The sequence below is a fragment of the Mustela nivalis genome, assembly GCF_964662115.1.
Source record: "Mustela nivalis genome assembly, chromosome: 1".
NCBI classification, from domain to species: domain Eukaryota; kingdom Metazoa; phylum Chordata; class Mammalia; order Carnivora; family Mustelidae; genus Mustela; species Mustela nivalis.
Window position 1 is genome coordinate 131,327,941 of NC_139020.1, and position 14,864 is coordinate 131,342,804.

The window sequence follows — 14,864 nt, forward strand, 5'->3', positions numbered from 1 at the left end:
CCCTTTTATTCTACACTGATATCCTAGCCCACACTTGGCCTGTATGAATTCCTGAAAATCTTAGCCGACTTCTTATATGTGTGGCTTCCCTGGTGACCTCTCTCTTTCATGCCCTGTCAAATGTGAAGCAGTTTCTGGGTCTTGTCTGTCCTCGGAAGGGCTTGTCACTCTCTGGAATGCAGCTCCTTTGGTTGCTTTGTGACCACTGTTCTCTGATGGATAGAAGAAAACTTAAGATTTTATAGATAGTTTGGCTTTTTCTCATCCTGCTGGTAATGATGTTCTCTCTTGACTTTCCATATTCTGAGCTATCCTCTTGATGGTACCTGCTCACACACATGAGTTTCAATTCTCCTGTGGGTTCCCAAGCCAAAAGCTGATCTGCGGGTTCACAGACTCCTTGCCAAAGTTGGGCCAGGGTGAGCTCTGGGAATGCAGTAGAGGGCATCCTGGGAGAGGGAGGCCGTGAAGAGAGGAACCTGTGGGCCAAGCAGCTCTCTTTATATGCAGTAAAGGGAATTCCACGTGAGCGGGAAGCAACATTTGGCCGTATCTAGCTTTTCTTCAAGTTATTTTATTCTTTTCAGTTCATCTGATTGTACAAAATGACCTTCAAAGTGACCGATTTTCCTCCAGATCCTTTTTTTTTTTTTTTTTTTTTTTTGGCCGTCTTTGCTCATCTTGGAGAGCACATCAAAGTTCTAATGATGAATGAGAAACCTTGCAAGGTAGCTCTGATGTGCCCAGCATGACTTCTTCCTTCAATTCAGCGTTCTTGTTACTGAGCTTAAGAAAGGCCAGGCCTTGCTGTGCTCCTTTAAGGGGCCTCAAGTTGCTTCTGGGGGCATCCTGTTTTCTTTTGTTAAGGATAGAAATTTCTTTAACCTGCTGTTTCTTAACTCTCTTTATTCCTAGGCCCCCTTCAGTTAACATAGAGATCTCAAGGTCTTTTTAAATGCTATTTCTAAACCAAATTAAATGACTTGACTCAAAACAAACCAGAAAGGCAAACGACTGTGTGGTTTTCATACTCCGTCCCCTTCTTCCTTCTGATATGCCCCACCCCCAGCCCCCTCTGGAATCCCCACCTGTATCTAGAATTCAGCATTTCAGGGTTGATGTGGAGATGGGCTTTTCGAAAGCTGATTTTCCTTTAGACCGAACATTTGTTTCGTGTTTCTTCTCTTGGTGTTATTAAGTGCTGATAGAGTATCAGAAGTTTATATTCTCTTATATTTGCCACTGAGAAGCTTTAGATGGTGAGTGCTTAAAATGGAAGAACCAGCTTCGAAACATCACACTGTTTTTAGAAGCATTTTGAGACATCTTTATCTCAGCAGAAACTTACATCTTTTCCTCTGGTTTTAGGTGATTAGTTCATGTAAACTATATGAATTTTGTTTTCTGTAGATAAAAAGACTATATAGGTAGCACCTTTCACTGTTAAATTTAAACTAAGTAACATTAGGAGTGAATATAGGAAAGAGACTCCAGCCGTGGTGCTGATCAGCTTCTGAGTTTATGCAAGTACAGCAGACCCTTGAATGGCGAGGGTTTGAGCTGTATGGGTCACTTAGACATGGACTTTTTTTCCCAATAAATACAGTGAAGTGCTGTAAATGTATTTTCTGTTCTCGACGATTTTCTTAAAAACACTTTCTGTAGCTTAGTTTATTGTAAGAATATAGCATGTAATACATAACATGCCAAGTACGTATTAATAAACTATGTGTTACCGGGAAGGCTATGGGTCAGTAGCAGGCTCTGAGTGGTTGAGTTTTGGAGAATCAGAAGTGATTAGCAGATTTTCAACTGTGTGAGGGATGGGCACCCTGAACCCTCGAGTTGTTCAAGGGTGAGCTGTACTAGATCGATCACGCTTGGGCTGAAAAGTGAAAGCCGAGTAGGTGTGGGATAAAGATTCTGGGAGTCAGGTCAAATGGGGACCTGGATCTCCTGCTATTTGAGCCTCAGTTGTTCCTCCCTCCCACACAGGGGCTTCTGTCCTTCTCTTCTCTTCCTCTGGGCGGTGGGGGCTGGCCTGCCTTCACATCCACCTGCAGCTTCCAGCCAGTGGTTCAGGTTCATCCGGTGGTGAGAGCAAGCTCGCACATCCGTTCTCCTGTTTGGTCTCTAAGCAAGCACCCTGTTGGTATTTGATAATAGCTTCATCTGTTGGAGAGGAAGGAGGCCGTGATGTGCTCTGGAGAGGACAGGATGGTTCTGGATCACAGCAGACAAGGGGGAAGAGACAAGAAGATCTCTTGTAAGGGAAGTCCCTGCTGTCATTATATCAGCTTATGTTGGGGTGACCGTCATGTGCCTGTGTCTGCAATGAAGGATCAGAACTCACCAATCAAAACCTGGCTGGTTTGCAAAAAGCAGGGCAATGTTTTGAAAGCCTCAAGTGTAGTGGTTAAGCTCCTGTCTGTCCCACAAATGGGGGTGTGTGAACACATAAGTATGTTATTAGCGTGCTTTGTGATTTGGCTTTTTCTTCTTAATAACAAAGAGAACTATGAATCTGAAATGTACCAATTGTAATACAATAGAAAGTAGTAGGTGAGTATTAATCAGTATGTTAAGATGGACAGAGTGAAAGATTACGGTGCTGAGAAAATGCTATATGTATTTTTAATGGATAAATGGGTAAGTAACTTCATTTATCTTTGTGACTTCTTTTTACTAGTGGCACTTTAGAGATATAATTTGTAACGATTATAACATTCCCTTACTTAATTAGTATGTTGTCTTTACTAAAGGTACATGTTTGTTTTTAAAGGTAAAGCAACCGTCATTCTGAAAAATTGGAAATTTATACATTTGTTTCAGGCCCTTATGCATGGTTGATTACAAATTTAATTTCACGCCAACTCACTTAAATAGATAGAACACAGGCTATGCTTTAGGGGTTTGGAAGAGCTATGATACAATTCATCTTATGAATACAACTGCCATAGTTTTTATATCTTTTGCACTTTATTGTTCTGAGGATTCACTTGCAAAGAAATACTCTACCTTGTGGCTTTTATGTTGTGTCTTGGCATTTAAAAAGCCTCTGTGGTTCATTTTGAAACTTTAAGGGAAATGATAACCGTATGATTTAAAGTTTAAGTTTAATTACCTCCTGTAAATTGCTTTTGGAAGTATAGGTAGTCAAAAAGTAAGAGTGGTTTTAAATTTCGGATGCAGAGACTGGCATAATCACTCTCTAAAATGTAGAGATTTTACTCAAAATAGATTCTCTCCAAAGCAGAAAAGTTAGAATCGCTTTTGTCTAATACTCTTCATGCTCTTCTCTTCATTGCCACAAAAGTTATATAATCTCAACCTCCACGTCTACTCCCTGTGTGTGAGTAGAATGACTTACTGGAAATTTATCAAAAATATCACATACTTCCTGAAAGGCAACATCATGTTTTAGGTGAAAATTGTGAAAGATGCTTTGAGGTCATTTGAGCATTTTATAAAAAGGTGATAAAGGTGTCTGTACAGGGAAGGAACTTCAATACACACATAACTATGGCATCAGCCTCTTAAGGTGGGCACCTGTGACACTGAGCAGGGAAGTTGAGGGCTGTGCCCTTGAAGATGCAGACTTCTTCAGAAACAGATGCTGCTTAGAGTGTTTCCCTTGATGGCGTTCACAACCTGGTGATGCTGCACATACTTAGGTGACATTGTTCTGAGCACTAGCCCTGTGCGTGGCAGCAGGCTTTAATAAATCCAGCTCTAGGGTGACAGAAGCACCCTCAGCTGTCCTCCCTCCCAGACTCAGTACAACTGCAGCTGCAGAACCGTACGTGTGCGAAGTCTGGAGAACCGTGACTAATAGGAGACACTGAAGAGCCAGGAATTTTGGCTGGAATTTCAGTGTCTACTCATTTAACACACAGTTTAGTGGTCAGTATTTAGCTGTTTCTGGATTTTTGGTGTTTCCAGAAATAGCTCAGATATCTTAGTGAGTCCAAGTGGTGAGGAAGTGGTTTTCAAACTTCAGTGAGCCTCCCCTTCACCTAGAGTATTGCTTACAGTGCAAATTCCTGAGCACTACCCCCTAGAGATCTGATCCTGTGAGCCTAGGAATCTGCATTTTAATCAGGTAAGCCAGGTGGTTCTGAGGCAAGTGGACAGGCCTTTGAGGAACACTAGTGTGGGAGATACATTCAGATGCAGAGTCCGCCTCATGGGTGTATGAATACTGTGCGGTTGGGCAGGCCCCACACTCAGTAAGGCCCTGTACTTGAATCAGCACTCTTCTGTCACCTTAAAATTCTTAACAATTTTATTTTTTTTTTTTTTTTTTTTTTTGTGAGAGAGAGAGACTGGGGAGGGGCAGAGGGAGAGGAGAGAGAATCTTAAGCACTGAATGTGCAGAGCCTAATGGGGGCTTGCCCTCATGGCCCTTGATTGAGATCATGACCTGAGCTGAAATCAAGAGTCAGAAGCTTAACTGACTGAGCCCCCAAGAGCCCCTAAAATGCTTAACAAGTTTTGAATAAGGAGTCCTGCATTTTCATTTTTCCCTGAGCCCTGCAAATTAAGCAGTCCATTCTCTGTACAGGATTTTATTTTGTATTACTGAAATTGTGTTTCTTGACACCCATGGGCTTGCAATTATTCTATAATGATTTTTTACCTGTTTATATTAGACTGTGCAAACTCTAGGCTGCTTCTAAGCTCTAGAAGTGATTGTCATTTATCATAGATCATTCAATAGGATTTTTTTGAAGAAATTAAATTTTTATTCCTAGTCTTGAACACAGAAACCTATGTTTATGTTATTCTTTTACACTTTTTTTTTTCCTCTCCCAGGATGGTACAAAACAGAAAAGAGAACGGAAGAAGACCGTGTCGTTTAGTAGCATGCCGACAGAGAAGAAGATCAGCAGCGCAAGCGATTGCATCAATTCAATGGTCGAGGGTTCCGAACTCAAAAAGGTTCGCTCCAACTCCAGGATTTACCATAGGTACTTTTTACTGGATGCTGACATGCAGAGCCTGAGGTGGGAACCATCTAAGAAGGATTCCGAGAAAGCCAAGATTGATATCAAATCCATCAAGGAAGTGAGAACAGGAAAAAATACAGACATATTCCGCAGCAATGGCATTTCTGACCAGATATCTGAAGATTGTGCATTTTCAGTCATATATGGAGAGAACTATGAGTCACTTGATTTGGTTGCCAATACTGCAGATGTTGCGAACATCTGGGTTACGGGACTGCGGTACCTAATTTCTTATGGAAAACATACACTTGATATGTTAGAAAGTAGCCAAGACAACATGAGGACTTCTTGGGTTTCACAAATGTTTAGTGAAATTGATGTAGATAACCTTGGACATATAACTCTGTGTAATGCTGTGCAGTGTATCAGAGACCTCAATCCTGGTTTAAAAACTAGCAAAATTGAGCTTAAGTTCAAAGAATTGCACAAATCCAAGGACAAAGCTGGTACTGAAGTCACAAAGGAAGAATTTGTTGAGGTTTTCCATGAGCTTTGTACCAGACCCGAAATTTATTTCCTTTTAGTTCAGTTTTCAAGCAATAAAGAATTTCTTGATACCAAGGACCTTATGATGTTTCTTGAGGCAGAGCAGGGTGTGGCACATATAAATGAGGAAATAAGCCTTGAAATTATTAGCAAATATGAGCCATCTAAAGAAGGTCAGGAAAAGGGCTGGCTTTCCATAGATGGGTTCACTAAGTACCTTATGTCCCCTGATTGTTATATATTTGATCCAGAACATAAGAAGGTCTGTCAAGATATGAAGCAACCTTTGTCTCATTACTTTATAAACTCATCTCATAATACATACTTAATAGAGGATCAGTTCCGAGGTCCCTCTGACATCACGGGATACATCCGAGCTCTTAAAATGGGTTGCCGGAGTGTTGAACTGGATGTGTGGGATGGGCCAGATAACGAACCTGTAATTTACACGGGCCACACCATGACCTCTCAGATAGTCTTCCGCAGCGTCATTGATATTATTAACAAGTATGCATTCTTTGCTTCAGAGTACCCTCTTATCTTGTGTTTAGAAAATCACTGTTCTATTAAACAGCAGAAGGTAATGGTTCAGCACATGAAGAAGATTTTAGGGGACAAACTCTATACAACATCGCCCAATGTAGAGGAATCTTACCTACCATCCCCAGATGTCCTGAAAGGGAGGATACTAATTAAAGCAAAGAAGCTGTCCTCAAACTGCTCTGGTGTTGAAGGGGATGTTACCGATGAAGATGAAGGGGCAGAAATGTCTCAGAGGATGGGCAAAGAGAACGTGGAGCAGCCCAACAATGTGCCTGTGAAGCGATTTCAGCTCTGTAAAGAACTGTCTGAGCTGGTGAGCATCTGTAAGTCCGTTCAGTTCAAAGAATTTCAGGTATCATTTCAGGTTCAGAAGTACTGGGAGGTCTGTTCGTTTAACGAAGTGCTTGCCAGCAAATATGCCAATGAAAACCCTGGGGACTTTGTGAATTACAACAAACGTTTTCTTGCCAGGGTTTTCCCCAGCCCAATGAGAATTGACTCCAGTAATATGAACCCTCAAGATTTTTGGAAGTGTGGCTGTCAGATCGTAGCCATGAACTTTCAGACCCCAGGCCTGATGATGGACCTAAATATTGGCTGGTTTCGGCAGAACGGAAACTGCGGCTACGTCCTCCGGCCGGCCATCATGAGGGAAGAGGTTTCTTTCTTCAGTGCCAACACGAAGGACTCCGTGCCAGGAGTCTCACCGCAGCTTCTTCACATTAAGATCATCAGCGGGCAGAACTTTCCCAAACCCAAAGGATCAGGTGCCAAAGGGGATGTGGTGGATCCTTACGTCTATGTGGAGATTCACGGAATCCCTGCCGACTGTGCAGAACAAAGGACAAAAACCGTGCACCAGAATGGAGATGCTCCCATTTTTGATGAAAGCTTCGAATTTCAGATCAACCTACCTGAACTGGCCATGGTGCGCTTTGTAGTACTGGATGATGACTACATTGGGGATGAGTTCATTGGCCAGTACACAATTCCCTTTGAATGTTTACAGACAGGCTACCGCCACGTCCCCCTGCAGTCCTTGACTGGAGAGGTCCTTGCGCATGCCTCTTTGTTTGTCCACGTGGCTATTACTAACCGAAGAGGAGGAGGGAAACCTCATAAAAGGGGCCTTTCTGTGAGAAAAGGGAAGAAATCCAGGGAATATGCGTCTTTAAGAACACTGTGGATTAAAACTGTGGACGAGGTGTTCAAGAACGCCCAGCCCCCTATCCGGGATGCCACAGATCTGAGAGAGAATATGCAGGTATGCTCTTGGGTTTAAGTATTTCCTTAATGGCTTTTCTTCACAGTGCTCCCTCTGCACTGTCCACGAATACTTTGAGGGCTTTGGGGTTTACAACAGTATGTTTCATTTTCAGTAATTGGTAAATTCCAATTAGTTATTAGAACATTTACCAGTAGTCTCATCTTTTTTTATCATTTGCATTTCTAGAACTGCAGTTGGTATCGAAAATACTGATAATGCATTAGAATAAACCAGTTTTGTTGCTGTCTCACATAAGCACAGCCTAGTCATTGTCTGCTTCACAGATCTCCATTGTTTTCTAAGAGTGTACATGGGAATCTCCGGTTTTCCAGAATATCCTTTAGCTGGAACACACTTTGATGACCTACCAAACTAAAAGGCCCATGTTCCAACCCTTTCTTCTGGAGCTGTATTGCTAGGAAAATAGCAAGCACTTAAGTGATCTGATGTGTGTGTGTTTTGAGCTGCCTCTTGTTTTTGGAGGACGGTTGTTCAAGTGTTTGAGTAAAAGACGTGTGGCGTCTGTATTTATTAGAAGTCTAAGATAATAATTACCTCTAAACTGTGTAATGGCTAAAAGCAGTCAGGAATTAATTAAGGATCGTCCGCATGTCCAGCAGTGTGCCAGGGCCTGCCTCACACAACTTCTGGCCGTTTCCCACCCCAGTGTGTGAGAGTGCCTGCCACTCTGTGGTAACTGCTCTGTGTGTGTTTATTAGAACATATATATTAAATATATTAGCTGGTTATATAACTATAAATAACTACTACAAGAAGAATGCCACCAGCAAGTAAAATCTGACTCAGAATATTCAGCAGATTTCAACCCTGCACAGATCTTATAGATACATCATTCATAAAAAGACCTTGCCACAATAGAGGAATTTTATTCTCTTCCTCTCCAAGTCGAAGCTTTAACAGAGACCTGAAGGGCTCTTCCCTGTTTCTGAGAGCAAGAATAGCTTGGGAAACCCTTAGCTCAGAGCAAGGCACACTGTTGTCACCTGCCCTAGGGCTGTGCGTGCCCCAGCACTCCTGCGGGGATCCTCTGGAGCTCTAGCATCCTGCGTCTAGAGTCCTGTGTCTGTGCCACGCCCGGCAGAGCGGTCGGAGGCAGGGTTAATGGGCACCTGTTGCACAGAGAGTCTGGGCCCTGAGGACGCAGTCATGAACAAGCAGTGCCTTCAGCTGCAAGCAAGCGGCGGGGAGGGAAGTGGACCGTGAGCAGGTGAATGAGCAAATAGGACAGTTGCAGACACTAGCAAGAGCTACGAAGAAGATAAAACAGGGAGGTATGATGGAGTGATTGGGAGACCCCCCCAGGCAAGGTTTGGTGTCACAAGCAGTCACTATCCAAGAGATTTTGAGTGAAATGTCCTTAAAAGTCCACGTTTCAAGAGATATGAAAGAAAATGTTTGAGAAAACCAAAGTTCTGCTCATTTCTTAGACTGGGGTATCTGAGAACAGAAGATACAGGACTTAGAAGGCCTGGATTCTTCTCCTCTGGCCACCATGCTCAGCCCAGAGCAGGACCCAAGTGCACCTGGAATAACTCCCATTTTGGTTAGAATTTACTGGTTGTTATAGGACAGTAATTAAAAGTATAAACCTCAGCATCAACAGATTCCAGGTAAAATTTTGACTCCTTCCCTCACCAGCTGAGTGACCTTAGGGAAACAACAGAGAGAGGTCAAAGCCGAGACTCCGCTTCTCACCCACAGCACAGCCTGTTGGGAGTATTAAGTGAGGGAATGGTACTAGGTAGTTCTACTGGCTTAGCACTTGGTAAGTGCTCTAAGAATGCCAACCATGACATTTGACAGTGTCCAGGGGTTTTCTTTACCAGAGATTTTAAAGGCATAGCTCTGGTGGTGGGTGAGAAAAGAGAGAAGGGGATGGTGGGGGAGAAACGTTGCACTCAGTGGACATGCTAATAGGGAGGGTATCCTACTGGGCAGACCTCTCCAGTAAACTGCTTTGTCCTTAAAATTCCTTTAGATTTTCTGTAGTTTGCTGGCAATCCTCGGCATCCCTTGGCTGGTAGATCTCTGTCTTCACATGACTGCCAAAGCTAAGAGAGATAGAGCAGTCCGTCTCTCATGCCCTCAGAGGAACAAACCATATCAAACCTTGATCTTGGACTTTTAGCCTCCATAACTGAGACAAAAAGCTTGTTGTTTAAACAAAAAACAAAAACAAACAAATAAAAAATTCCTTTCTATTTGGAACCAGTGTAAATGGGTGAAAAACACTAAAGTTTCTTCCTTGCAAATATTCCTTTCCTTTTTGGATGGCTGGAATATTTGATGCTTACTTTAAACCTGATTTGATTTTTTTTTCCTCTACCTTTTTGAACACAGAAGTCATTCTTTTTGTTTGCTCATGATTGCATATCAGCCTTAGCACCACCGTGAACTTTTATCTGAAAAGAGGCTTTATCCTTCAGATGAATTTACTTACTCACATCTTCTGTACTTTTGATAAATTGGATTGAAAATGTCTGTAACTGTATTTACTTTGGAAAATAGCCACTTTTCCCTGGTATGGGATAATCATTCGTTAATTCTGTCATGACATTGCTAATAATGGTTGTACCAGGCAGTTCAAGTATAATCAAGTCTATCAAGTAGAATATCCACGAGAAATTAAAAGCTCCAGTTAATAAGTAAGCGCCTCCTCTCTTTCCACTGAACAGAATGCTGTGGTGTCATTCAAGGAGCTGTGCGGCCTCTCGTCTGTGGCCAATCTCATGCAGTGCATGTTGGCGGTGTCTCCCCGCTTCCTGGGACCCGACAACACGCCGCTGGTGGTCCTGAATCTGAGCGAGCAGTACCCCACGATGGAGTTGCAGGGAATTGTGCCTGAGGTTCTAAAGAAGATTGTAACAACTTATGACATGGTGAGTTATTCTTTGTATTTTTATGGAGCCTGGGTGAGAGAGAGATCTTAAGACAAAACACCAGACATACTCAGGCACTCTTGCTAGGGTGAGCTTTCCCATTTCGTGCTTCATTTATCTACGTTGGAAAAATGATTCCTCTGACCTTGCTGCATTTGAAAGAGCTCAGTATTTTATCGGTGTTGTTTTAGAGAGTAGGATTCAGAAATACTTGCCCCCGTCGGATTAAATAGTGGTTTGCTTTTCAAGAACATATCTGAACTGATTTCTAAAGCATGTGCTCGAAGAATTTTTTTTATCTTTCTCTGCTTCCAGCCCTTGATTTGCTCATTTTTATTTTGTTTTCATTGTTCAGGCTGGTAGAACTGAGAAATTTAATTATCTTCTAAAATAAATTTTAAGCACCATTAGGGGCAATTGCTTCCATCTCGTGATTATAATGTGTGATGCTTTCCTTCCTTACAGCAACTGCTCTGAGATACCTGTAATTCGTAATCAACTTAACACTAATGAGGTATCCTCAGGATACCTAGAATATTACATTTTTGTGCTTGTATATATCGCATTTTCATTAATCCTATCCTGGTCTTATTGTACTTTTTGACTTATCGTAGCTCTGAGGGAGAATTAGTGGGTGAAGAGCACTGTTTCGACCCCAGGATGTTGTGGAGGCTGTCAGCACTTGGGAGTGCTGACAGTTGCTCTCCAGCCTGCAAGGTTAAGGGTGTGGGACGCTCCTCTCCCAGATGGGCCAGGCTGGCAGCCTGTGCTCCTGAGGGTGCTTAGCACTGGGAGGCCGTCTCTACCACCTCTTCTACACAAAATGCATGGACTACAACCACAAAACACTAGGCCTCAAGTGATATAGCTGCTGTGGTTAAAGACAGCAGCTATATATATATTATATATATATTAGCAGATATATATATATATATATATATAGAGAGAGAGAGAGAGAGAGACACTCTGATGGGAGTGGCATCAGAAGACTTAACAGAAATATTTTCGACCGTTCTAGAACTGGATCTGAAAGCTTTAATTCAGAGGGGTTTATACAATTCAAAGGAAAGACAAAAACAGATTAGGCCAGCATTTCCCACAGTGTGTTCAGAGGAACGTTGGCTTCTTAGGGGATTAGTAAATGTCACATGGGAGAAAGGGCTCCTTGGTAAAGCAATTTGGGGAAATACTGATTTGAATAAAACTAATCATATGTCTTTACTGTGGGATATCTTAGGGCTTTTGCTGACACTCTGAGTTCCCAAGGGGGCAATACATAGAGAATGCCCTTTTCCACAAGCTGACTGGACCAAGGGGTACTATTTCCAAAAACGGAAGTTCTAAATACCTTTGTTCTTGGTCTTCTTCACTTCCTGATCTTACTCGCTCAAGTGTTCAGGCAAAGAAGATCTGGAAGTACGAGTCAGTAGAATGCAGTATTTTAAACAGCAGATCCATTCATTACCTACCTTTTTCCTAGAGTCCTGCACAGTAGCCACACAGTTTAGCAGATACATATTAGTCCCCTACTATTTCTAGCTTAGAATTCATAGTAGTGTGAGCGATCTAATGACCAAACAGTGGGCTTTGCAGGCATACTGCAGAGAGTGGCGGTCAACCTGAAGAAAGAGGGAAGGCCAGGGGCAAGTTTGTCTCAGCACGGGGGAGAGAGCTGTGCTGGGTGCTGCGGGGGCTGTAAGAATGAACTTGGGTCTCCCCTGTCCTCAGGGAGCCATCCAGTCCACTGGTAGGTAAGGGAGGCAGCTCAGGAGCAAAGCACGGGACACTTATGCTGTGCTCCTTTGCAGCAAAAAGTGGAAGGGTAGGAAAACAGGTAAAAATGGGAAAGTTTGGAGAACTCTTTCACACTGTGGCTGAGGCCACCTTGTTAGTTCCCACCTCCTCATGTTTTATGAGAAGAAGCCAGAAGAGGTAGCTGATGATGCATGTAAATGCTTCCTAAGCTTAAGCCACGTATGAAATCGTTAGACATCTTGTAGACCTCTTGTTCACAAAAATCTAGCACGGTTTAGACCCTTGGGGCTTCACGGATCTCTGTAGCAATCCCACAATGACATTTTTTCATGGTAACCTTTTTTTTTTTTTTTAAGATTTCATTTATTTATATGACAGAGATCACAAGTAGCAGAGAGGTAGGCAGAGAGAGAGAGAGAGAGAGAGGGAAGCAATTTCCCTGCTGAGCAGAGAGCCCGATGTGGGACTCGATCCCAGGACCCTGAGATCATGACCTGAGCTGAAGGCAGCGGCTTAACCCACTGAACCACCCAGGCGCCTCATGGTAACCTTTTTACCAGGAACTTTCCGAGAGTGGGGTGATGGCACCCCACGTGGGTGATAACAGGGGCGACTGGACAAGGGTGAGGACCCAGGACCTAGACCAGCAGCTGAGTGCTGACCACGGAGCTTCTCAGGGTTCATGGCAAAGAGGCTTCTGGATGACAGGACCTCCCAGTGCCCACCACAGGATCCAGCACAGGAATCCCTCAGAGCTCCTAGCTCCCTGCCCCTTCTTCTCCTGGACTCCTGAATGATAACTCTTAACCACGAAACTCTTATTTGCACATAACTGGATAGCTGTATTGCTGCAGAAGTGCTCAGACAGAATGCTTTAGCGTGTTCAAATCTTTTAAACTGTGAAATTTACTCTTATATAATGTTTAATGGACATAGCTGTGCTGCATTACACCCCTAGCTCTATTGATTTGTTCTGTTTTAACTCCATCTGAAAAAGTAAGCCATAAAATACTTAAAATTAAATTCAAACTATTATAATTTTAATTTTAAAATAACATTGCTACAGCAATAACTCTTATAATACTTGTATTTTATATTTCTTTTTTTTAAATAATTTCATGGTTTCTTACCTTGTGACAATTAATTTATTAAAGCTAGCTAAAGGAGTGTGGATGGGAAGTATGCTAATGTGCTGGACAGTCCAGAACCTTACATATAGCTCTTTATTTTTGTAATATTATGTTGAGCTTTACCCAAAATTAACCTTGGAAATAAGATCTTATTTCATTTTGTTGACTTCCCATTTATATTACGAAGGCTGCAAGAGAGAAGTAAGAGTAGTGTGAGAAACCCCCTCCAGGACTCCTGTGTTGTTGTCCATCTGCACTGCTGAAGCTCACCCTCTGGGGAGGCCAGGGCCCTGCATGCCATGTCCTAAGAGTGTGCAGTTATGTATTTATGCTGTCATGACTGTGATTACTTCTCAGTGTCTAAACTCTTGTTAATAAGCCAACATATAAAAAATGTGCCATTTCTTTGAGAAAAAGGAGAATGCAGAGAAGGAATTGATCATGCAAATATGAACAACCTGTAAACCATTCTAGAGGCTAGGAAAGAATGCCCCTGTCTAGGGTGGCCACATATCCTGGTCTTCCTGTTGACACATCTCTTGCCCCAGAGTAATTATTAATAGTTCCCCCTTTAACTCTTAGAAGTGTCTCTATCGAGGGCGCTTAGGTGGCTTATTTGGTTAAGCATCTGCTTTCAGCGCAGGTCATGATCCCGGAGTCCTGTAACTGAGCCCTGCATTGGGCTCCCTGCTCAGTGGGGAGTCGGCTTCTCCATCTTTCTTTGCTCCTCCCCCTGCTTGTGCTTGCTTTCTCTCTCTCTCTCTCTTTCTCAAATAAATAAATAAATAAATAAATAAATCTTAAAAAAAAAAAAAAAAGAAGTGACCCTATTTAGATAATTAGTTGTATGGTTACCCTATCCATGGCCCCTAGATTGTCTTAATGGCCCTTGTGATTACCATCAACAAATGGATCTTCTAAATTGTCCAAACTGTGGTTTTGCACTATGTGTGGTCCCTCCTTGGGTGCTAGAAGTGGTGAGGTTTAACCCTTGGTCAGTCATGTAGGTGTCAGAGCCATGCAGGAGTAGAGGAAGAAGAGAAGTAAAGACACCTTCTTAGGCTAGGCAGATTGGGGTGGGGGGTATTGAAAACAAGGACTGGACTGCTATGGAGAGTAGAATGGCCATATGTTCGTCAGACAAATAAGGCTTTTCTCCCCTTGACGTGTTTACAGTTTAATAAAGGAGATAAAGTGTATCCATAGATAGTAAGATGATACATAACAGATATTTTAAAATGTGTAAACGAGGGATGCCTAGGTGGCTCAGTGGGTTAAAGCCTCTGCCTTCAGCTCGGGTCATGATCTCAGGGTCCTGGGATCAAGCCCTGCATCGGGCTCTCTGCTCAGCAGGGAGCCTGCTTCCCTCTCTCTCTGCCTGCCTCTCTGCCTACTTGTGATCTCTCTCTCTGCCAAATAAATAAATAAATAATCTTTTTTAAAAAATGAAAAATAAAGTGTGTAAACGAACCATTTGGATGTTATAGACAAGAATGGTCAGTTTCAGGTTTAGGTATTAGGAAGCTTCAGGGAAATATTGGCCTTTGAGCTAGACCTTTAAGAATAAGTCATATTTGAATAGGTAGAGGTGATAAGGAGGAGGCTGTTGAAAGTCGAATTCACAGAGTGAAATGTGCTCGAAAATGTGGAAGCACATATTCTGGGAGATTCACCTGAGGCCCATGGTCGTTCCTGCACATCTTGGAACAGTATGCGTATACACTGCATGTTTCCTCAGGGATTATGCAGTGTAGGAGGCTGAGAGTGAGAGAGA

The 14,864-nt window shown here is 42.6% G+C and overlaps 1 protein-coding gene across 6 annotated transcripts in view; it reads left to right on the plus strand.

The window, feature by feature from the left end:
• Window positions 1–14,864, plus strand: part of PLCL2 (phospholipase C like 2) — a 195,629-nt gene that overhangs the window by 115,616 nt on the left and 65,149 nt on the right. For all 6 annotated transcript variants that reach the window (XR_014299221.1, XM_082684932.1, XM_082684928.1 and 3 more), the window contains 2 exons: window positions 4,816–7,302; window positions 10,002–10,205. Coding sequence is in view for 5 of the 6 variants with exons in the window: in XM_082684932.1 (XP_082541058.1) it covers window positions 4,816–7,302; window positions 10,002–10,205 (2,691 nt within the window). In the remaining variant the exon portion in view is untranslated. The remainder of the gene's footprint in view (window positions 1–4,815; window positions 7,303–10,001; window positions 10,206–14,864) is intronic.